Raw genomic sequence first — 26,021 nt, 5'->3', positions numbered from 1 at the left:
TTTAATGATTTGTGATGCTATTGCTTTTAAATGCTTAATGATTTTGTATTGTGTATACCTAAATTCTTGTAAACCGCTCTGAGTCGCCTAAGGGCAGAGAAGAGCGGTATACAAATAAAGTAAATAAATAAATAATATGACACGGTGGGTCAAACCACTGAGCTGCTGAAGTCGCCTACTGAAAGGTTGTTGGTTCGAATTTGGGGAATAGGGTGAGCTTCCACTTTTAGCCCCAGCTTCTGCCAACCTAACAGAATACTGAGGTACCGCTCCAGCAGGAAGGTAATGGCACTCCATGCAGTCATTCTGGCCACATGACCTTGGAGGTGTCTACAGACAATGCCGGCTCTTTGGCTTAAAAATGGAAATGAGCACACACACACCCAGATTCGGACATGACTAGACTTGATGTCAAAGGGAAACCTTTAGCTTTAGCTACACATCACAGAAATAAACCTGATCACTGAACTAATGTAGGTATATCCTAACATTATTAAATATTAAAGTCAACTGCTCTTACAAATTAGCCCAGAAACAGACAAGCACCCACTACATCTGAAAAAGCACCAGAGCGGAAGATTTCCAATGTGTTCTCCATTTAGCAATCTTGTACCTGTATTATGAACAAGGAATAAAGTGTTACTGTACAGTTTTCAAAAGCAGCCCTAGATATAAAAAAAAACTATTCAGATTTTGCATTGAGTGTATATATACCAATATATACTTCGAAAAGGGATTTTGTACTTTTAAAAATAACACACATACATATACGTTAAAAAGCAAAGCCACTTTTGAAAAATCACAGCACTAAGTATAATGTTATGCTATTAAAATGTAATGCCTCTGAACAAAAGTGATCCCTTTGCAGTTGTGTCCTGCAATCCAACAAACTGAGCACGTTTCAGTAATGACTATTATCATTCGAAATGCTCTTGCCCTTCCATTGTATGTAACAAGCATGCATTTCCTTTGCTAACAAGTTCTGGTCTGAGTCATCCAAAACAATAAAAAAGGAATTGTTCAATTACTCCAAGAAAGTCCTTCCAAAAACTATATTATAGATATGGCAGCTATGTGGGAAACAAGCAGACCAAAGGCCAATGAAAAGCAGTGCCACATGACAATAATGCTGTATTAGAGATGTATGCATAATTAGTTCAGTATGCTTAGTATTTGTGTGCCAGACCAAGTATTCCTGCACCATTTAAGTTGGCAAATTATCTTTATGTGTGCATTTCAACACTGATAAAGACCTTCCTCTCCTTTTTTTTAGACATTTTGTATAGAATTACAACTTCTGTCCAAAAAAATCCATATCCATAAAGTCCAAATAGATAATTAATCATTATATTGCCCATTTCATTTCCCAATAAACAATGACACGGCCACATTTGTCAAGATCAGCTGGGACCTTAGGTCTTAGAGACTTGTGATTTATTTGTACCTTTCGTGGTGAAGCAATCAAGAAAAAAAAGACAATTCCAATCACAAACTGACTTTATCACCTCTCCCCATACACAACACTTGACCCAACAATAAATGTTATCACACTATCCTGTCTTTGTTCAGGCAATAAACAGATCCTCACCTTCCCTAATCTTATTCTAGGTCTATCTATCTAATAAGCTGCTTGATCCTCCAGTAAACTATAGGTCTGGTATATTTTCTGTCTGTGGCTATCCTGGAGGTTCTATGTTGCTTACAACATGTTACTGGCATCTGTGAATCATACAACAATATGAATGAACATTTAACATTTACCTTCAACAAATACTCTATCTTAAAGCCATATAAAATCAATTAGTCGTCACTTCAGGCTTATTCAAAAAAAGTAATGCTGTTACAAAATTTTGTCATAGTTAATGGGCTTGTCTTCAGTTGGGTCTCTCTCCAGGTCAGTTTCTATCAGAGTATATATAAAGCTGCTGTGATGTAAGTAAGCATTTCAAACTTACTTACATCTATTACAAGGTTTATTCCACCAAGATATTTTTCTGGAAGCTTCTTGCCATTTATTTTTGCTCTAACCTGAATACAGTTGTGCATGTTCGAGTCATTTTGATTTACATAAACTCTGATGTGGAATTTTTAAGCAGTGTTTTTATTTCAAAGGTCTGCCATTTATTTCCTCTGAGACTGACAGAATATCATTTGCCCAAGGTTTCCATGGCCTGTCAGGAATTTGAACCTTGGTCTCCAAGAATCCTAAGTCCAGTATTTATTATTTATTTATTTAAAACATTTATATTCCACCCTTCTCAAACATTCAATGCCAGGACAAAAAACCATAAATATACACAAACATTAAAATCATTTATATCCACTTTAAAATCAGTTGCTTAAAAGCCATCTCAGGACACCATTCTATTATTGGCTAATTGCACTGCCCCAAAGACTTGGCCCCACAGTCAAGTCTTCACCATCTTTCTGAAGGACATGGGGGGGGGGGCATTTAATATGGCCAGGAAAGGAGTTCCATAGTTGAGGGGCAATCACTGAGAAGGCCCTTTCTCTTATCCCCACCAAACGCACCTGTGACGGTGGCAGAACCAAGAACAGGGCCTCCTCGGAAGATCTCCATATCCAATCTAATGCTGGCTCTACCTAACCAAAATACTGCAACTCTCAGCAAACTTGACTACCACTTTGGAATCATAAGGTTGGAAGGGACCACAAAAGGCATCCAGTCCAAACTCCTGTCATAAAGGAACATACAATCAAAGCACTCCCAAGAGATGGCCATCTAGTCCAAAGGAGGAGAGTCCAAAGGAGGAGGGGCAGCATATTCCACTGTCAAACAGCTCTTACCACCAAGAAAGGTTCCCTAATGTTTAGGAGGGATCTCCTTTCTTGCTGTTTGAATCAATTGTTCCACATATTAGACAAGCTCCTCAACATGGCATCCCTTCAAATAACATGGTTATAATATGCTCTCTTGATACTCTCTTCTCCAAGCTAAACATACCTACCTCCATGTTAATCTTTGATTCCAGAGCATCACCACCACAAATATGATTCAAATTTGTAGCACACCTATTTCTACATGTGATCCATTTGTTGTGAAAGATTAATCACTTTCACATCATTAGATTTCTTGGCCCACAACCCACTTCTCAGGACCTTCTCAAATTATTTCAATGAGTAAGAGAAATCAAAATCGTATTTCAAGAATGCATAATTACAGTCACTTGGGTACATAAAAGATTTCCCCGCTGATATCTTCCTGCCACTAGAGAACTGACATGAATAACAGTGATTTCTACAGTTGAATAGCAGTGATTTCTACTGTAAATTTAATATTATGCTGGAGAAATTACTCCACCAACAGCATCCCCATGGAAGCCTGCATGTCTCCTGCACTATGGGATAAGACAGAAAATGACCAGATATCTTCCGAAGTGGCATCACAAATTCTAATAAATATCCTTCCAAAACAAGATTCCTTAACTGCCAAGTCAAGGACTTTGAATTTGTCCAGACTTCTTAGATGTTTGTACTATGTGTTTTTAACATTTTAATCTGGATTTATGTAGTTTTAATAACTACAGATATTTCAATATACCATTTTACACTTTACTGTGGATAATTACAACTTTAAATGTATTTTAGTGGTTTAAGGCCAGGATATAAATATACTAGTGATAATTTACTTTCATTCAGTTACTGCAAATACAAAATACTGGAACTAAATCATGAGACTACAGTCCATCTTTAATAAATAATTACTTGAAATAGACGAAGAAAACTGACATAAAAGACATACCGCAGCTGTGAGTCGAGCAAGAATTTCAGCATTTGTTTCAGTGGAGTCTTCTATTTTTCTGTTATTCCTTTGGCAGGGAAGAAGAGATTAAAATGTAAATAAAATGCCTCAAAGCTCCATGAAGTTCAGGAAGAAGAATTGTTCCAGTTCAATAATAGATTTATGTATAAGGTAAGTATGCTAAAAATATTGGCTTGAGATTGTGGTATGAGCCCCTAAACAACAACAGCAGCAGCAGAAATAGCACTATGTAACAAAATTTGGAGAGAGAGAAATCTGTTCCTGGTTTGCAAGTGTTATTTCCTGTTTAATTGTGTGATACTTACTTTGAAAGTAACTTCATTTTTATGGCTGCTACAAACTACGTTGAATTGGTTGAGACTAAGTGGGATATTCATTGAAAAACTATAGCAAATATGTGCTGCAGGATGTCCCAAAATATAACGTTTTTGCAGTTCAATTTAAAAAATTCCCATGTTTTTATAATAGAACCAATTAGGAAACAACATTTATAACAAATGTTATATGCACTTTTTCACTATAGGGCAGTGGTTCACAACCTGAGGGTCCCCAGATGTTTTGGTCTTCAACTCCCAGAAATCCTAACAGCGGGTAAACTGGCTGGGATTTCTGGGAGTTGTAGGCCAAAACGTCTGGGGACCCACACATTGAAATCCACTGCTATAGGGTCTCTTAAAATAATATATTAATATTATTTACATTTTGGGTATAGGGTCTCTTAAAGTATAATCCTATATCCACATGTGACACATTCCGGAACAGACCATGGTAAAAAGAAGCAATGTGTATCAACTTTCATAGGAAGTTATCATAGAATCATCCTGAAAGACTTAGAAAGTTCCTAGAGATGACATATTTTCTCCAATGCAAATACTTGTCCTGCAGATATGGGGGTCCTACTCAATTTAGGCCCTCAACAGACTTAATCTTATCCTGCTTTCACACTATTTATATAAATCTTCATACTGCAACCAAGGCGTGGCATAAGAAAGTGTTTCCAATATTACTACAAACAAGCACCTTTACTTTACCCAGTCATGTCCAGATCAAGGAGAAAACCAGACATAAATCTGAAAGCCAGAGAGTACAGACTCTTATCCGGGTTTATTAACTAATAGCTGCATGCAATAAGACAGAATAGCTACCTTTCCTTAGAAACTGTACTCAAAATAATCAAAGTGCTTTATTTTTAAGAATATAATCATTGACTGGTGGTCATATCTGAGCTAAAAACAGATCCACCTCAAGACTAACAGATAAACCCAGGAATAATTAATGCCCAGTCCAACCTCACTTTGACAGCTTCTTTACATAGTTCATTTGGCGAAGTCATGCAAACTGATTTGTGAGATGTATACCTTCTCTCAATATCTTTTGGCTTCCAGGTCTAAATCAGAGAAGATTTCTGGATTGCTGTTGTTTTTTACCATCTATGTATGTCACAGCCATATTCTCCCTTGATATATGAATTTCAAAAGCTACAGTAGCTGAGAGAATCTTTTCTATCAACTGCTGAGCTGCTCCTGTTGTTAGACCATGAAATTTCTTTACAATTCCATCTTTGCCTGTTTGTGCACTGTATAAACATTGTGTACTCAAGCCCTTGCTTTTTCATTTGTGAACGTTCCAAGGTATCATTTTTGCTCAAATATATACAGCAGGCTTTCATGAATTCTGCTCCCTGCAGATAATATGGGTGCAGTCCTTTCTTTCCAGCCTGATTTGGATAAGAAACAACAATAGCACCATTCCTCCTACAAAATGAATGGTATATTAAATGAATAAGTTTCACAAGCAACTGCCTATTTTATAAACTACATAAGGAACAAAGGTAGGTGGATGTTATCTGAAGAACATTCAGTAATAGTGATTACAACAGATGTACTTACAAATTACACGTGTTAATCCTTGTAGGAATAACAGGCACCAGCTGCAGTAAAAGTTTGACACCATTTTTCCATCCATCTTCTCCTTCATATTCACAGAAAAGATATGTACACTCATCAGCTGAGAACTGGTAGAAAACATACTTGTCCTGGAAGCAAACCTGCCTGTCCACTGTTTAAAGGGAAAGGAAATCGGTGAATTGGTGTATAATATTTTTCCATTGCAGAAGTTAAAGTCCCTACGTTAATTGATAAGGTAATGTTTAGTGATTCATTTGAAACCAGATCAAGCAACCAAATCAGCCATATTTTCTTCCTAACAGCTGTTTTGATTGGAGAAAACACACTGTAAACTGGACTGCAAGTGGATACAGTGGGCCCTTGGTATCGTCTGGACCTTCTAGGGATATCAAAATCTGTGGATGCTCAAATCCAATTATATACAATAGCAGAGTAAAATGATATCACTTATATAAAATGACAAATTTTTGAATTTGTTGGGTTTTTTTTTAATATTTTGAAGCTATGGTTGATTGAATCTGTGGGTGCGAATCTGTGGATGCAGAAGGCCAACTGTACAGTCCAAGGCAGTGGTTCTCAACCTGTGGGTCTCCAGACATTTTGACCTATAGCTTCCAGAAATCCCAGCCAGTTTACCAGCTGTTAGGATTTCTGGGAATTGAAGGCCAAAACGCCTGGGCACCCACAGGTTGAGAACCACTGGCTAGGGTGTCATTTTTACACAATTTGAACTATTTTTTAAAAGTGTGAAACTGTACAGAGTTCTTTTTTACATGGTATTCCAGACTCCACACAAATCCTTATGCCAAATCTTCTCTTCAACCTAAATCTATTACCACCCTTCAATAAGCCATCAGAAACCAAGTGTACTTAACTTTTCTTACAGTCGGACTCAGGCCCGTAGCCAGGATTTTGATTCGGGGGGGGGGGGGCTGAGTTTGATTCGGGGGGGGTGAGTCTGAGTGAAAGAGGGTCTACCCTAGCAAACCTTTTATATCGTTACCTCAATACCCCCATGCATATGGGATATATTGATCATGGTGATCAGATCATGATATGAATAAACATAACAGTTTAAATAATGTACCAGTATGGCCTTCTCGCAGACCACCATGAGACATGCCAGTCCAACATGCCTGGTCGGACTAAATTCTAGATTTTGAATATTCAAAGCAGAGCTTACTCTATGCACTCTGAAAAGCATTTTGCAGATGCATTTAGACATATGTTTCACACAGGCAAAATAACATGCAACTTTAGAAATGCCAATGCAAACAGTTACAACAAAAAACACTGTAGCATGGCTATAATTATACAAAAACCATTTTACACAAACAGCTTGTCGGAAGAGCAATCTTCATAAACTGCATTTTCAGACAACTACAAAGGTTATGAACAAATCAGTGATGAGGAAATAGGATGCCATAAATAAAAGTCCAAGACAATTGAATCGAATGCAGAAATTACACAAAGCCTTTAGGAATGGGACAGACATAGTCACTGCAATGAAAGCAAAAGATTACATTAGGCAGGCCATTCTGAGTTGTCTGAAGGCGAGATGTATGTCCAAAGGGAGACCTAACATGAAAAGAACTACAATAACATAGAAGAGAGATCACTGAGAGATTCTGCAGTAAATGAAGGCCTGCAGCTTGTCAAAGCAATGACAAGACAGGACTTGGCCATTGTTCAGATCTGGATATATAAATGATTATGACGATGGGAGATAACAAGAGAAAGGACAAAGCTGAAGCAGGACCATTCTGCAGTGCATTTATCAGGAACCAATGTATTTATAAATAAGATACGACCAAATTGTGGGGCACCTTGTCTGATCTGCAGAATGTATAACACAGAATTTGACACAAGGAAACAACAAAAGAAAGCAATGGAAGTGGAGACAGTTGTAAAAAAGAGAACAGTATGCACCCAACACCCAATAGCTTCACCATAAAAGGCCCATTGGCCGAAAACAGTAAAATGGATGGTGGACAAAACCTCTGAAGTATAACTACGAATTAAAGCACCAAAGAGAGAGCCTACTTTTAGAACAATACATATTTCCATCTTCTGTATATAAAAAAAATCGGGGGGGGGGGGGGGGAGGAGACCTTTTTCTTTACACCTTCCTAAAACAGAATGGACTTAATTTTCATAAAACTAACCTGATAATACAATTCCCATATTCAGCAGGAGCTGCCAAATACCCGCTGCTGCAGATCTGGCCTTAATGAAAGGACAGTGCTTTAACAGCCAATCTACAAGTTCAGATCCAATGCAGCTTCGCCTGACAAAACAAAACAGACAAAAGTAAAGACCAGGGAGTTTCTAATCACAAACATGTTTAAAATGAGGGTAAATCTCAGTACACACTTTTGAATAAACATATACAGAAATGCAATGGTGAATACCACATAAAATGAAAACCTCAGAAAAATACTTTCAAAATTAATGGAGATACAGAACACATTTGTAATTTTTCTGGCAGTGAGAAAAAGTTTAAAACATACAGAGGTATTGATTCAATATATAATTATGATGACATCCATGTTCAAGGTAAGTTCACCAAAGGGGAATCTTTACTTACTTTCTCATGTTGTTTTTCATAACCCCCCTTTATTTTTATTTTATTTTTACAGAGGCTATCCTATTTAGTCTCTGATAACTATTCTTGCTGTGAAGCAAGTTAAGCTAGGTACATTAAAGACCACAATATGCTATTCCAACATCAAGGCATATTAGCAGGCTTAGGAAGAAACAGGCCATCTAGGTTGCTTATTTAAAATATTTATATTATGTCCTTCAGCAAAATAAATTTTAAAATACAACATTCAGGTAGATCCAGGTATTTAGTGTATATAAAAATGCAAGAAATGAAAATGAACAAAATCTGACTACCAGTATTTTTTTTAAAAAAAAATTCTAAAATCAGGACAGTAAATAAAGAGCAACACTGAAAAAAACCAGGAGAATTCCATGCAAGAATCATTTAGGGCCAGCTAACACCTCCCAACAAGGGATCCCCAGGCAGCAATCATCCAGGCTTTGAAGCTACAAGGCCATTAAATGCTAATCAAGGTGGCCAATTGTGACATTCACACTTGCCTCAAACAAACAAAACTTATTTCTCCCACCCTGGACATTCCACAGATATAGCTCACTTGCCTAGTTTCCAACAGACCTCACAACCTCTGAGGATGCTTGTCATAGATGTGGGTGAAAAGTCAGGGGAGAATGCTACTGGAACATGGCCATATAGCCCAGAAAACTCACAGCAATCCAGTGATTCCAGCCATGAAAACCTTCAACAACACAAGATTTCTAAAACCAACTCCTGCTCCCAAAATGGTTTTGCCAGGCAGATTTCCTTACAGAAATATTTTCATTTATGGGATACCACAGCTAAAAAAGGGCTATCCCTGGGTTTCACCTCACATGGTATAGGGATATAGAATTGGACCTCGGTAGATGACTTTATCAATGGAGGAAAGATGACACATATGTATCCATTAAATACTTGGAATTTAAGATGTTCATTGGTTTAAGTGTTAAAGCACTCTGAAGAGACATCTGCCAAAAAGCAAACTGGCAGCAAGTGCTTGGTGATCCACTAAGGACTGGTGAAATATGGTCTGGATAATATATTTCAAACAACTGCCCTATGAATTCTTTTGAACATGCTTCAAAGGCAAGTCTTGCAGTACATAGAAATCCAAATGGAAGGCTATCAGAAAATGGGCAACAATGGAAGACAATTTCTATTCAAGCTGTAACTTGTGCCTCAGCTATAACTGGAAGACAAACTTTGTCATACAGAAGTCACTTGGGTCTCAATGCTATTTGTGAAGAAAGGAGAAGGTATAAACCTGATACCGCTGTTTCAAGCACAAGATTAACCTTGCGGTTCAACAGCTTGCATGCAGTCCTTCAATACTTGCCTGATCCTCATTATCTCAAGTGTATAAATCATTCCCCCCAGGCTAGCCTTCTACCTGCCTTTTTTGTCTGATCTGTATAGATAATTTGACTTATTTCATCTTTCTCTCTCTCATATACACAGACACATACACTATGCCCCAAACTGTTTAATGTCTCCTAGCTTTGAGCTCTAGTTTTCACACATTAACCACAATCTTCTTTACTAGACTGGGCGGATTATAAACTGCAAAGAAACTGTGGTTTCAGGGGAGGAAATTGATATTTAATCTAGGACTGCTATGTTTTGAAGATATGTCATACAAAATAATGAATTATTTTTTTCTTTCTAATGAAGCACACAATAGCCTGTGTTTTAAAGACATAAGAAATCTGTAAGTAATAAATCAGAAAATGCCAGTCTTTTCTATTTGTCAGGACATGTTCATTCAGTCCATGAAAGTGAAAAGTCACAAGAAGAGGGTTTTTCCCCACTTAAAAATACAATGAATCTGCATGCTATTATAAATGCAGCTAATACACAGTTAAAAGAAAAATAAAACCTAAAAGCATTTTCCTATATTTAAAAAATAGTCTAATTTGGTTGGTTAGCTATTTATCTATAGTTTTGCTCTCAGATTTTTTACTTTGCAACTAAATCTGTTTACATCACTGTGCAAGTGAAGTACACAAAATGTTATAAACTAGGATTAATTGTAACAACATTTATACAAACATATAAGACACATATAGCCACATGTACTGCTATACTGCCTCCCTGAGGGCAGATTCATGTGGACACTTTTCACTTCAATGGCTATTACTATAACATACAATAACTACATCTAAAATCCTGTAATAGGTCCCTTATTGATGCAGGAAACCCCTTCTTCGTCTTAACAAGGTATTTTACAGGAGAGAGGATCAACTCAATGTATTTATCTTTCGAAACACATGTGCATATTAGAGCCAATATAATTTATTGTACCAGACCGTAGGTTTTGACCAAATAATTCTATAAATACTATAGCACAGAAAAAATGGCAGAAGACCAAGAATGAATGCAATTAATAAGAAACACTAAATCCACATGGGCACGATCATATCAATAACTGCCATGAGAAAGAGGAAAGTAGAAAACAAGATCAATTTCTGAATAAATAGGTTGCTGTGAGTTTTCTGGGCTGTGTGGCCATGTTCCAGAAGCATTTGATGGCCTTGCAGCTTCAAAGCCTGGCTGATTGCTGCCATGTCAGACTATGCATATCAGACTATGCACAGAGAAGCAATTAAAATCCACAAGCATGTGGACAATTTCAACAGAAAGGAAGAAACCATGAAAATGAACAAAATCTGGCTACCAGTATTAAAAATAACCTCTAAAATCAAGACAGTAAATAAAGAACGGGGAAATTCCAGACAAGAATCAATCAGGGCCAGCTAATACCTCCCAACAAAGGATCCCCTGGCAGCAACCAGCCAGGCTTTGATGCTGCAAGGATATTAAATGCTAATCAAGGTGGCCAATAGCAACATTCACACCTACATCAAGCAGACAAGAGTTCTTTCTCCCACCTGTTTACAACAGACCCCTCAATCTCTGAGGATGCCTGCCATAGACATGGGCGAAATGTCAGGAGAGAATAATTCTGGAATATGGCCATACAATCCAGAAAACTCACAGCAATCCAGTGATTCTGGACCTATTTGCTGTTCTTTGCTCTCCAGAAAGAAATTTGCTACCTCTGAAACACATGGTAGCCAACCTACTCATCAACATGAGGGAAGGAAGAATGCAAATAGAAAGGCACAGTTTTGTTAAAACAAGGCGAACATGGTTACCTGCAAAGCCCCATGAGAGACATCCTGTCTTTCACCAGATCAGAAGCTTGTAGAACAAAAACATTTCTGAGAGCTCTCGCAGCACATGATGCACCCTCTCCATAAATCTAAAGGAAAAAAAGACAAATTGGGCAAACAATAAATTATTCAAGCATACAAGGCTATAGCATTAGTACAACATAAAAATTACAAGAACACAGCTTGCAAGTATCAGCATGATTTTGCTGAGCTTTTTCGTATCTAAATATGGAATTTCCTATCGGAAAAACTGCAACCTTTTTACTTTAGAATATCTTCACCCACATGACTGCGGTAAGTTCAAACACAAATAAATGTTCTCTGCTTCAGGGAGCATTTAGAAAATAGGACAAAATGATGAAGACAAAAAACAGAAGTTACAGGATGGGGTCAATTTTTAAAATATATATATATACCTTGCTGGGAGGGTTTTCCAGATAGGGATTTGAAATCCTTCTTGAGACAATCTGCAAGAGAAATGCATTATAATTACTTGTTGTCATTTAACTTGACTATAAAGCATATATAGTGCAGCCTCCCTGGTGGCAAAGTGGGTTAAACCACTGAGTTGCTGAACTTGCTAACCAAAAGGTTGGTGGTTCATATCTGGGGAGCGGGGTGAGCTTCTGCTTGTTAGCCCCAGCTTCTGCCAACCTAGCAGGTCAAAAACATGCAAATGCAAGTAGATCAATGGATACTGCTTCTGTGGAAAGGTAATGCAGTCATGCTGGCCACATGACCTTGGTGGTGTCTAAGGACAACATTGGCTCTTTGGCTTAGAAATGGAGATGAGCACCACCACCCCATCCCAGAGTCAGACATGACTAGACTTAATGTCAGGGGAAAACTTTACCTATAATGAAGAGATCATTCTTGTTGGACATTACTAAGGGAATTATAAACTCCTGCTATTAGTATTTTTCTGCATGGAATAATGTATTTCTTTTGATGTTGTTAATATATAAACAGGACCCCCCAGTGGTGCAATGAGTTAAACCCTTGCGCCAGCAGGACCACTGACCAAGAGGTCAGTGGTTTGAATCCAGGGAGAACAGGTTGAGCTCCCTCTGTCAGCTCCAGCTCCCCATGCGTGGACATGAGAGAAGCCACCCACAAAGATGGCAAAACATCAAATGATGCCCACACACATGCATGCACGCACGCACGCACGCACGCACACACACACATAACTGTTTTCTGCTCCTGATGCCCACATGTGCGCGCGCACACACACACACACACACATACACACACAACAGTTTTCTTCAGAAACATTCCCAGCAATTCAAATACTAAATAATAAAAATCTTGGAGAGTTCCTTATCTACAAAAAAAATATATGCTTGGATCTGTTGTCAATGTATTGTTTCCAACTTTCCCACTCAGCATTGCTCAAATTTGATGACAAGAGAGCCCACCTACATGGGCCAAATAAAACAGGGAAGAGGTGACACACACAGCCGATTCACCCTACATACTGGGAAAAACAACTTGGCACAGTCTTGATCAGAGTTAGTTAAAGTCAGGGAATGCCCAGGAACTTCCCCATACTTTAGGAACACATGAAAAGTTGGGCTTGTTGCAATTTGGAGTCAATCGTTGCTGTTTTATACAGCTATCTTCCTTTCCCAGGACTTGGGCAGAATAGGGACAGGGAACAACCTATTATTGCTGCCTTGTTGTTATTATAGTGGTGATCATGGAGCGCAAAACTGCTCCTGCTCATTGCTCGGACAGTAACGAGTCAGCGATGGTAGGAATGGGTGGTCAGTGGCCAGGTTCAGCACTGCTGGAAGGTGTGGACTCCTTCTCGTGACCAAGACATTATTGTGCTAGCTTCCTTCCACTCTGCCCAGGATGATCCAGAGTACTCCATCTACATTAGCCCTGGGTCAAGATCTGCATGGATACATCCTAGTCTCACACAATCTGGCCAGCTGGCATTACACTAGGAGCATTTGGGGGGGGGGGGGGCAATCATTTAATGGGCTGATAGGCAAAAGAAAGTTTACATTCAATCTAGTTCAACTATTTTTGAATCCAGGTTCTCTTACTCTACTTTTACCATTCAGAACTGTAAAACCAAATAATAAAAATAACTTAAAGTACCACAGAAACCTTTTAACTACATTGTTAGAAAAGTAGGTTATGTAGCATCAGCTAAAATTATAACAAAGTAATATTTGTGTTAAAATATAGATCCACAACTAACAAAGCCTCCTGAATTTTGAAATAAGTGGTGGGATCCAATAAAAGATTTTGCAGGGAGCAATGAGCAAGTGCATGCCCACCAAAGGCAGGATCTACTACCTCTTTGTTAGCCACCAACACCTAATTGCTCATCAGGAGGCAAATAGGATGCTTTATAAAAAAAATTGCCTTAACTAAAACAATAGGAGAGAGATATGGAATGCACAACCCATGGGACAAACTGTTCGAGAAACCATTTTACTGTAGAATGTATTGATTTACACAATTATAGTTGCACTTATAAATTGGCATATAACATTTAAAATTTAAAAAATTAAAAACTCTTTAGAATGAGTTGTTAAATAAGACTGTCAGCAGAATAACCCTTAAAGTGAATATGCATATAAATCAAACAGGAAATACTTTTTATATTTGAACTTTTTAGGCTGCTGAATGCTGCACTAACAGATGAGGGGTTAGAACTATAATGAGATATGACACTTACATTTTACACAACATTTCTGCTACGAGCCTTTTATGGAAGTTGGCAGGTTTTCTGAAGATAATTGCCTTTAGAAATTACCAAAGCAAAAGGAAAAATCTCTTTTATGTTTTTCTTTTTTCCCCCCCCTCCTTTTTTTTTTTTTTTTTTGTAAGAAAAGAATATGCATTGTATCCAAACTAGCCTAAGAACATAACTGGCTATTAAAAAGTCATCTGAGTCATATATTTTTAAAAGTCAGTCTGTTTGTTGGTCATTTGTTATAACTGGATTTCTTATAGAGCCAATCTGAGGTATATTGACTATGGCCTCACAACCATCTTATTCAAAGTCCCATCAACATAAACTGGGGAGTGGAGAGAGTAGTTATAGTAAGTTTTGATTACCTATGGCTTTTTTGTAAAATATATACACTCAGCTCCCTACATTAAAGCACAACAGCTGGAAACTGGCCATAGAATCATATTGAAGAACCAAGAGGTGTTCTCTCGGTCACACTGAAGGACCTAGAGATATCTAGAGATAATATTTTAGAGATATCTAGAGATAATATTTTAATCAGGCCTATGAATAATCAAATCCATACAAGTCAAACCCACAAATGTGGAGGTACAATTGTATAGTTAAAAGGTAAAGGTAAAGGTAGTCCCCTGACATCAAGTCCAGTCATGTCTGACTCTGGGGTGTGGTGCTCATCTCCATTTCTAAGCCGAAGAGCCAGCGTTGTCAGTAGACACCTCCAAGGTCATGTGGCCGGCATGACTGCATGGAGCGCTGTTAAACAAGGCAATTTAAGATTCCTGCTTCTATCCTTTAGAGGTCTGGAAGTACCATCTCCTTCTCTGCTCACACCTCTATCCTTGAATGCCAGTGTTTCCATTACTGACACCACCTTTCACTCAGGGAAGCTCCATTATGATATTATAATGACATTATAATAAACACCAATATCTTATATTAACCATGACTAGTTCAAACTATCATTTTCAGATTCATTTCTAAACTTGACAATATACCTTTCACGGTTGGTGGGGACAAGGGAGAGGACCTTCTCAGTGGTGCCCCCCAAGCTTTGGAACACCCTCCCCAGGGAGATTAGGCAGACCTCCACACCGTCCTCCTTCTGTAGGGAATTGAAGACTTGGATGTTTAGACAAGGCTTTGAGAATGTCTAGCTCAGTGGTCTGCAATTAATGATACAGCACTGCACTTTCATCCCATGCCCTTGTTCCTTAGCTACAACTTGCACTATCCCATTCCCTTGTTCTTGCTTACAGTTGGCCATGTTTTGCAACAGTTCTCACCATAGGTTATTGGGCACTGCCCTGAGTTTAAATTGTTTTATATGCTATTTGTTTTGTTTTTGTATTGTACTGGGTAGTTTTAGGTACTTTGTGCCATATGTAAACCGCCCCGAGTCCCGTTGGGGAGATGGAGATGAGGTACAAAAATAAAGTTATTATTATTATACAACAAGATGAGTCCACAGCAGACACTCTGCTGGCTGTTGTATTGGATCACACGTCGGACACTTCCCAAATGTCTAGGACTGTGTGATGTATCGGCGAATAATGCGTGCAGATCCCAATAAGGTAGCCTTTTGCAGCTGGCAGATGGTAATCTTGTCAGCGCTGATTGTGTTTAAGTGCAGGCCAAGGTCTTTAGGCACTGCACCCAGCATGCCGATCACCACTGGGACCACCTTTACAGGTTTGTGCCAGAGTCTTTGCAGTTCAATCTTTAAATTCTCATATCGTGTCATCTTTTCCTGGTGTTGTTGTTGTTGTTATTTCATTGGCATCAAAGGGAACTCTCTTTCTATGCTTAATGGCTGCATGGGGTAGATATTTGTCAACACAGCTAGAATATAAAGAGTTAAACCTCATAACTCTTTTCAGTGTGGCCTCAGCAACACATATCTGGTTGATAACAATACTATTAGAATAATCTCTTGTTTGGCCCCCAAGGCTTTGGTCTTGCCATACTATGCCAAAGTAGGTCCATCTTTTGGGCAAGAAAAGAGAACATATATGGCCCTGTTCGTTGACTAAGCCATGCTCCAAGTGGAACCAGTGCAGGGCAGGATGACCTGATTTGAGGCATTTGCCTGGTTACCTTAACAATGCAAGAACATGATCCATATCCTGTGACTGTGTGTGTCAACAGACCAACAGAACAACCAAACTACCTGATCAAAGTAAAACAGTGTGCTAACCTACTTGCCTCAGCCATAAGGACACCTACTTGGAGATCTCTGCAACTTTTTGAATGCCTCTTAATAAACCTGTCTGCTTTTTATGGATAAGAAAGCACACAATTCAGCTCTAGCTTTTTCTTTCCTTTTTATTATTTTATTCAGTTTCCTTTCACACAGCTCTAGTCTCTTACTCCCTGTACGCTTAGCTTTCTGATTCCCTTTGTTCTTTTGTCACATAATTCACAATTATGCCAAATGACTTTTCTTGCAATAGCAGCAGTTTTATTCATGCCAATGAAACATTATTCCTGAAACAGTTGAGAATGCCCAGAGCTTGAGAAAGTTACTTTTGAGGCAACAGCACCCAGAACCCACCAACCAACAATGACAACACTGCATGAAGGATTCTGGGTGTTGCAGAACAAAGACAATATTTTTCCCAAATTCTGAGACTGCGCAATTTTCTATCTGAAGTAGCAACTAAATGGGACAATTGTGTCAACAATTCCATTAAACTATATTTGAACGAATGCCACTTGAAATTGTAATTGGGTTCCAATACTCAATAATCACATCAGACCAGGAACGGCTTCACACACTGAAAGTCTATCTATGAACCAAACTGCTACATTTCTTTTTTGAATTTTGTTTTGTTTCAACCTAATTTGTTTATTTACCTACTCAATTCACTAATTGTGCTTGCACAAATGCCTCAATATTCTTAGAATTAAAGAATTAAAGGAGGGATTATATACAAGAACCTTCAGTTATTTTTGTTTTTTCTTTGGCACTGTGTTTTTTCATCCAACAGCACTATCATACAAACTAGGCAAATCCACCCACTGCATAAAATACTGGATTCATTAAAGAAAACCGTTAACAGTTGCCCTTTGATCCACTTTCATGGGTCACAGTGATTCATTCTTATATTTCCCATGCCTACTAGTATTTTCAGTACAGTCACAATTTATAATGGCAGCAAAGAAACAAATAAAAAGATCAATATCCAAGTTTCAACATGCTGTACAGGAACATACCTTTCAACTACACTATAAGGAGCACATCTGCTTCTGCAGCCCAATTATTTGCAGCTCCACCCATCCTACTCATGAACATTTAGTTTTGTTCGCCTGCACTTATTTAAATCAAGCAGCTTTGGTACTTCAGATCAAAGTCAATTTTCAAAACATTGCGTAAATCAAATCATATGAGGTTTTTTTTCAAAAGAACTGTTGGTAAGATAGATTGAAAATTAATGATACGACAAAATAGAGATATAGACTATGGTTCATAAATAATTTATATAGGATTTCCAAATAAACTTTTTATTTTAGCAAAGTGAACCAAACTACTACAAACATTACTAAATGAGATTATAGCCAACAGTAAGCATCTTCACCGCAGAACCAAAAGAAATAACTCAATAGTAAAGCATGTGACTTGCATGCAAAAGGTTCCTGGCTTGACATAGATATGAAAAGACTCAGAGTCAGACTCCATTATAGATCTCTGGAAAGCTGATGCCAGTCAGTATCCATCCTTGCCATTGGAGGCCCAGATAGACTCTGTGGCCTGGAATGCTTGATGCCAATTTTGATTGGTGCACCACCTATAGACAGCAGCAGTTCACAAAGTAATAACTTCCTGGTAATGATGTGTTCAGAGCCAATGTGGTGTAGTAATTTGAGCACTAGACTGAAGTGATAATCATGATGATGAAGATGATTGTTTATTTATACCCCATTTTATCTCTCCACAAAGGAGTCTCAAAGCGGCTAAATAGAGTTTAAATTTCCACTCAGCCATAGAAACCCACTAGGTGACCTCAGACAAGTCAAATTATTTCAGTCTCAAAGGAAAGTAAAAGTAAACCCCTGTGAACAAACCTTGTTAAGAAATACCCATGATAGGGTCACCACAAACTGGAAATAAATTGAAGACACACAACCGCAACAACAACCACATGGTCCTTGGGAGACTGATGGCTTAAAAGGTACAACTTAGGTCTAGTGACAAGAAGCTAGTGAAGGCTATTGGAAGCTGCACCTAACACACAAATATACCATACAAGTTATATTCTGTCAGGAAATTGATGCAATTTGCATTGGTTTCAGCTACATAGGTTGGCATTGAATAAGACATGGACCCAGTGACTGAACCAAATGATTCCAAGCATTCATCTCATATTGGACATCTAAGCCAAACTATGAATGAGCAAAGGAGATGGCAATTGATAAGCCATTCAGACATGTAGCCACTGTGTAGTTTTCTTCCATTTGAGACTGAGTACATTCACCACCAAGGAACATGTTACCTATAAGTCACCATCACCAAAGATCCCACAATGGGATCCCATCAATAGGGATTCTTGGTACCTGGGACTTGTCCCCATACCACATAAAACCCAGAGATTGTCAGAGAAGAGTGGTAAGTTGAATTATAAACCACTGAAAATGCCTTAGCAAAGGGAAATGTGACCATTACAAGAAAACCCTGGTAAGCCTATGGGAAGTAGAGAGTGGGCAGGAAGGCTGCCAACACTGGAATGCCTTACAAAATGGAGTATTTACTTGGTTAAATGTTTTTCAGGTGGACCTGAGGGGAAAATATACTCATCAAATTGGGCACAAAAGAGAGGCAGCTCAACCCTTGTAGGCCAAATGGCCACCTCACAGGCACACAAACGTCATGAAGAAACCTGGGGTGAAGACATAATGCCACGCAGATGACAATGGTGGCTTCCAAACACTGGCATGGACTGCAGTTTCCCCCATGGAAGTCTGAGGGAACCCTCATTCTGGACTGGACAATATATTGGTATAAATATACAATTTTGGCCAAAACTATCTAAAAAGCCTGTCTAAGTTTTATGGTCTTTAGAAATGGCTGAGAAACTTATCAGTGGCTCCTAGACTTCAGAGGAAGTATCAAACTGCTTTCTTTTCACCAGCAGACAAAGACCTTCTTGTTTAAGCAAGCCCTTTGACCTTGGCTGGTCAGGATACAGTGATGTGTAAACAGGTATGCTGTTTTAATATACATTGTGAATTTTAGGTGTTTAATTGTTTTGAATTTTAATGTCTTCAAAATAGTGTTTTCCTGTACTATTTAATGCTTTTTTTAAAAAAACATATGTACTTAATACTATTTTAATTGCTCTATTTCATACTTGAATCCTATTTGGGAGAAAGGTAGGATAGCTGTTGAGTGCCCTCAAATTATCTCTGACTTTTGGCAACCCTAAGACATTAGGGAGTTTTCTTGGCAAGTTTTGTTCAGAAGGAATTTGCCACTGCCTTCCTCTGAGGCTGAAAGAGTGTGACTTGCACAAGGTCACCTAGCAAATTTCCATGGCCAAGCAGAGATTCAAGTCTCCACAATCACAGCTCTATGTTCAAATCAGTACATTATGATGGGTCTACAAAAAAAATACGTAGAACTACAAATATGTATGTTGACATGATGTTACTAGTCAAATCATCAAATTTTTATCAGTGAAGTGGTTACAACTATTTTTGAAACATTACTGAAAAAGTGACGTGCATACCAAAGTACAATAGCAAGTTCCTTATTCTTTGTGTTAGCCACAACACATCACTAAAAGAAGGGATTAGTTACATTATCTTATTTCCTACGAGATTACATTGAAGTCATTTCTAGAACAAGGGAAACTTTGGAAGGAAATGCCTACATCAGGGAAGCAGGCAGGGAGGGAGGGAGGGAGGGAGGGAGAGACCAAAAGGAACGTCAGATTGCATTTAGCTAAGAACTGACCTCCAAAGGTTCATACAGAAATACCTCTATTTTTAACATCATGTTCTCTACATCCTATTATGGGCGAATTCATCCAATTCTTTTGACATAAAGAAAAATTAGTTGCAGCAAAATGCACAGGGAATTACTTTCATAAACCTTTTGTAATACAATATGAGAACATAACCGGAGAGAGCATAATCCATTGTAACATCCCTCATAAAGTACACCCAAGCTTTTAACAGGAAGAATCAAAATGGAGATAAAAGAACCAGCAATATTTTCACATTTCCCAATCTAATTTTAAAACCATAGCAATAAAGGCTTCTAAACCTCTGTCAAAGAAAAATGTGGAGTGCTGAAAGTTTTTTAAAAATATATTAGAACTTGATGCTCTCTGGAAGGTTAGTGGGGAGGGGAGATGCAGGAAGCAAGCCTATGCTAACTGTACTACTTACAGACAAAAATGAGTAGCTAAAAGCAAAAACCTCTGCAGTTCCAGAGGGGAAAGAAAACTGACATTTATAATGCCGCCCAGAGTGTACTGCGGGCAACAGAATGAGAAAATATGTATTCATAGAATCATAGAGTTGCAAGAGCCATCTAGTTCAACCCACTGCCATGCAGGAAAAGCACATGCAAAGTATTTATTTAATTTATTTATTTCGAGTACTTCTACCCCACCCTTCTAAACCCTCGGGGGGGGGGGGGGACTCAGGGCGGCTTACAAAAAGTACCCCTGCAAAGTACCCCTGATGCATGGCCATCCAACCTCTGTTTAAAAGGAGCTCCCACCACACTCCAAGGCAGAGAGTTCCACTGCTGAACAGCTCTTAAAATCAGGAAATTCTTCCTAATGTTCAGGTAGAATCTCCTTTTCTGTAATTTAAACCCACTGCTCCGAGTCCTAGTCTACAAGTCAACAGAAAACAAGCCTGCTCCCTCTTCCTTATGGCATGCTTTCATATATTTATGCATAGCTATCATGTCTCTTCTCAACCTTCTCTTCTGCAGGCTAAACATACCCAGTTCTTTAAGATGCTCCTCAGGGCATAGTCTCCAGATCTTTGACCATTTTAGTTGCCCTCCTCTGGACACCTTCCAGCTTGTCAATATCTCTTTTAAACTGTGGTGCTCAGAATTGGACACGGTGTTATTCCAGGTGAGGTCTGAGCAAAGCACAATAGAGAGGCACTATGACTTTCCCTGATCTAAACACTGTACTCCTTGTAATGTAGCCCAAAATTTGATAGCATTGTTATTTAATAACTCCCTTGTCCACAGATTCAATATCCACAGTTTAACATATCTACACTCCAAAAAATATACCACACCTCTAGAATTGTTTGTGGCTTTCGCTATGTCCTCCAGTCCAAGTACAGTGAAAATATAGGGTTCATTAGTTATCCATATTTTAATATTTTCATGTATCCACGGTGAGAAATTAAGCATGTTATTAATGGGAGACTCTGTTGGTTCCAGTTCAAGTATATGGTACATATATTCCATTCATAGTCTGCTAACCTTTTTTAAAAAAAATCCACTAATACTGCCTGATAAAGAGACATCTAACATAATAAGCTAGTCATTACATGTGCTCATTAAGCCAGGTTTCATTACTATAGACTTTTAAATACCACTGAATTCCTTTGGAGGAACTAGCGATGCCTAGGCAAGTGTGCCCTCTAGGCCTCCGAATCAATTATATGGTCAATTTCCACTGGAATTCCACTACAATGACCATACAATTGTGCTGAAGGTACAGAGTGAACACTTCTCTAGGCACTGCTATGTCCTCCAGAGCAATTTTGTGGTATGCTTCAAATAGAAGCCTAAGCTATCATTCATTTTAAGTAAGAAAATAGAGTCCCAGATTACACAAAAATTGCATTACATGAAGAGACCTAGAACAGAACCCTAATATAATAAATGGACCCTCACTATTTACCCCTAGCTAAGCACTTTTTAGCTAGAGGGATTAATATTTTATGTACAGTTTCTGGGGGTGGGTGACGGTCTAGACCAGTGGTTGTCAACCTGTGGTTTCCCAGATGTTTTGGCCTTCAACTCCCAGAAATCCTAACAGCTGGTAAACAAGGAACATGACAGGCACTGCAGACTACTTCAACCAGAGAAATCAGCCATAGCAGAGCACCTGATGAACCAACCTGGACACAGCATTTTATTTGAGAACACAGAAATGCTGGACCACTCTCACAACCACCATGTCAGACTACACAGAGAAGCCATTGAAATACACAAGCATGTGGACAATTTCAACAGAAAGGAGGAAACCATGAAAATGAACAAAATCTGGCTACCAGTATTAAAAAACTCTAAAATTGCAACAGCACAACAACAGAGAGGAAGCAGGCAGGGACATCTAATTACCTCTCAACAAAAGTTTGCTCCAGGCACAGTCAGCCCATTGTATGCTAATCAAGGTGATCAGTTGAAACATTTACACCTCGCCCCAGCAGAAAAGAGTCCTTTGTCTCACCCTGGTCATTCCACAGATATATAAACCCTTTTACCTAGTTCCAACAGACCTCACTACCTCTGAGGATGCTTGCCATAGATGCAGGCGAAACATCAGGAGAGAATGCCTCTAGACCATGGCCATACAGACCGAAAAAACCTACAACAACCCAGCTGGTAAACTGGCTGGGATCTCTGGGAGTTGTAGGCCAAAACACTTGGGGACCCACAGGTTGAGAACCACTGGTTTAGACAGCCTCTTTGCATTTGAAACCTCCATTGCCTTACCCCTTTAAGAATCCCCTCAGGGATGGAGCCTCAGGCAAGACACTCCAGCCTTTTTGTCACTGGAAAGTGAAGAGTTAGGAAAGTCAGAAAATCTACAAAATAGCATGTCCAGTTACAACTGTGTTCAAGTTCAGCTGGAGCTGTATTCAAGTCCATTCGGCGTTAAATTTTGAGACCATCTTAGAGACAGTTGAACATCATACAAGAAAAAGACAATAGAAGAAGAAAAGATTCAAGAGTCTCAGTTTGGCCAGAATTGTGTCTATCTCTCAAAGACTTTGCCTCTCCTCATAAAGACTTTGTAGTGTCACTCAGGAAGAGAGAAAGTCTAAACTTCTTGTCAGTTAATAAATTCTGGTTTGATTCAACTATATAGTTTCTGATATATTCCTTGCGCAGCCAGTTCACTTTCCAAGTAGTTAAGATAGCATGGGGGCAGAACAGGCCTATTGTAGATAAGTTTAATCACTGAAGTGATTAGTCTTATAGATAAAAAGTGTGCCGTTGCAGAACACTTGCACATTCTTAAATAATAGTTATCACTACAGGTTTGCCATGCAGTTGTATGACAGCAGCACACGTTTATGAAACGCACAACTGAAAAAGATGACAAGTCAAGACTGTTGTGAGATGGGAGTTCACAGTCATTTCACCCTTCATTTTAGCAATCTAATTTGTGGTAAGAGGAGAATTAATGTTAATCAATTAACACTTAAAAACCAAAAATCTCACCCAATCTGTTACAAATCAGACAACATTTTGTAGGCAAATCACAATGTACCTTCTGTCTGCTTTCATCCTGATCTTCCTTTTGCCTGCACAGACATCAATCTATGTGATCTTAACAAGGCCCAAAACACTCTATCACTCTAACACTCTTTCTTCATTCACATTCCAAGGCATACTGATATCATAAACCAGGAAGAACATCTGGCTTAAGGAAGCTAAAGCAGGTTATGTACTACTAAGCGTATCACATTTTGCAAAAACAAAAGAAAAGTCATTACATCTATGGGCATCTTTGATCTCATTACCTAAGATTCTTACTGACACTGCAGGCAAGATGAACCTGAAAAATGATCTTGTTTGATTATATCAACTTTTTTTGAAGTCCAGAATTCCATTTACCTTGTGAACTTCTACATAATTTTGTCTTCTTACAAACTTGACATGACAGTCCTCCATAGGTTTTCCCCTGTTGCTTCTCTACAGAACCATGACCAAATGTATATATATAATTTTTTTCCATGGCTAGATGGGTTGGACTTAGGGGACATTTGGTTCCAACAAGACAGTGAAACTCCACACACTTCAAGAGCATCGATGGCTGTTTTGAGGGAACACTTCCCAGAGCGCCTCATCTCAATTAGGGGGGATTTGGAGTGGCTGGCCCGCTCTCCAGATTTGGTCCCTTGTGATTTTTTTCTACGGGGTTTTTTAAAATCCTGTGTTTATGTGAACCGTCCAAGGACCCTACAAGATTTGAAGACCAACAGCCAGGAAGAAATTGCCAACATAATGCCTGCTGTGCTGGCAAGTCATGACAAACACCAGAAATTGGTTTACTCAGTGTATGGAGAATGGGGGACGTAACCTACCTAATTTGATCTTCAAAACTACGTAAAATTAACTTTAGGTATGCGCCTACATTATAAAAAAAATTCTGATTCATATAATGGGTTTTATTAAGTTTTGAAAAAAGGAAGTTATGCTGCTGTACCCTGTATTACTATGTTCATCACATGAGAATGGTTAATTATTTGTTGTTGAACTTTTAGCCTCAATGAAGTGGAAATAAACAAAATTCATCTGACATGGTGTATCTCAACAAAGTGTCTGCTTCCAAGTGGACAACTCTCTTGGATATCACCCAATATCCCTTTGCTTCTGAAGTTGCTAAAGAAACCAGGACGTTACATTTCAGTCGAAAGAAGCAGAGAGATGTCAGAGTCAGGTATAGGTGGGCATAAATGTGAACATAAATATGTGCTGCTATGGAAATGAAGCAAAAATTTTGCAGTTTTTATCCCATATCTGAATACTATTTTGTGCCTTTTAAGGTTTGGAAGGGAACTGAGCAGATCAAAGGACAACTTTTGGCAGTACAATATAAAAGCTTTAGAAAACAGTTTTCAAAAACTTGAAAGATAATGTATATTTTGTATCCCTTCACTGTATTTCGGATAACTGTTCTGCCTTTCAGATGACAGACCAAACTTTTATTTTATCTTTCAGCAGATAAGTACTGAAACCAGAAAACACAAGAACTATTCATTTGTCCTAATCAACAATATACATAGTAAGCATATTTACTCAGATGCCTGTCCATGAGGTTATGAGAACTTGTGCATGAGACATCAGCTTTTGATACACTCTAAACTACTATTATTTATTTATTTATTTAGAAGATTTCTATACCGGCCTTCTCAACCTTGGCGAGGGACTCAGGTCGGTTTACAGTGCATATCAAATACAATCATATAAAACAACAATTACAGGTCAATACATATTAAAATAGTACAACTCAGTACAATAAAAACATCATCATTACATCATTACAATATGCCAAATCGTCAATCCAGTCATAGTCAAAAACATATTCATAGTCACAGTTCATCATAGGTCATCAAAGGGAAGGTTCTAGGTTCAGTCTTCGAATGCCACCCTCCAGAGCCATGTTTTTAGCGATTTCCTGAACGTCAGGAGGGAGGGGGCAGATCTAACCTCTAGTGGGAGGGAGTTCCAAAGCCGGGGAGCCACCACAGAGAAGGCCCTGTCCCTCGTCCCCACCAACCTCGATTGTGAAGGTGGTGGGACCGAGAGCAGGGCCCCCCCAGAAGATCTTAGTAGCCTTGATGGTTCATAGGGGAGAATCCGTTCGGACAGGTACTACTACTATTATGCTGTCCTCTCTTAATCAAGACTCAAAGCAGATAACTAACACTATAACCAAACACAAACATATGGATATGCAAATTTGGGATCAACACTATTTTTAAATACAAAGTGTTCATTCTAGCTAAAAACAGTTCTACGTCTCACTGAAAGCTATTAACTTAGTCAATTAATAGCATCTCTTTTAACTTTTTCAGCCCGGAGCTATCAGTCATAATATCCCAATGAGTTCAAGGGGATTTGCTTCAAATT

General features: G+C 38.5%; 1 protein-coding gene across 1 annotated transcript in view; it reads right to left on the bottom strand.

The window, feature by feature from the left end:
* RAPGEF5 (Rap guanine nucleotide exchange factor 5) overlaps positions 1–26,021 on the bottom strand; it is a 179,100-nt gene that overhangs the window by 121,265 nt on the left and 31,814 nt on the right. The window contains exons 2-6 of the mRNA XM_060782104.2: positions 11,883–11,933; positions 11,449–11,555; positions 7,857–7,978; positions 5,674–5,842; positions 3,764–3,830 (exon numbers count right to left, since the gene is read on the bottom strand). Coding sequence (XP_060638087.2) covers positions 3,764–3,830; positions 5,674–5,842; positions 7,857–7,978; positions 11,449–11,555; positions 11,883–11,933 — 516 coding nt within the window. The remainder of the gene's footprint in view (positions 1–3,763; positions 3,831–5,673; positions 5,843–7,856; positions 7,979–11,448; positions 11,556–11,882; positions 11,934–26,021) is intronic.

The sequence above is a fragment of the Anolis sagrei genome, chromosome 6 (assembly GCF_037176765.1).
Source record: "Anolis sagrei isolate rAnoSag1 chromosome 6, rAnoSag1.mat, whole genome shotgun sequence".
In the NCBI taxonomy this organism is placed as follows: Eukaryota; Metazoa; Chordata; class Lepidosauria; order Squamata; family Dactyloidae; genus Anolis; species Anolis sagrei.
Note: the sequence above shows the minus strand (reverse complement) of the source record. Positions and strands in the feature narration are given on the sequence as shown.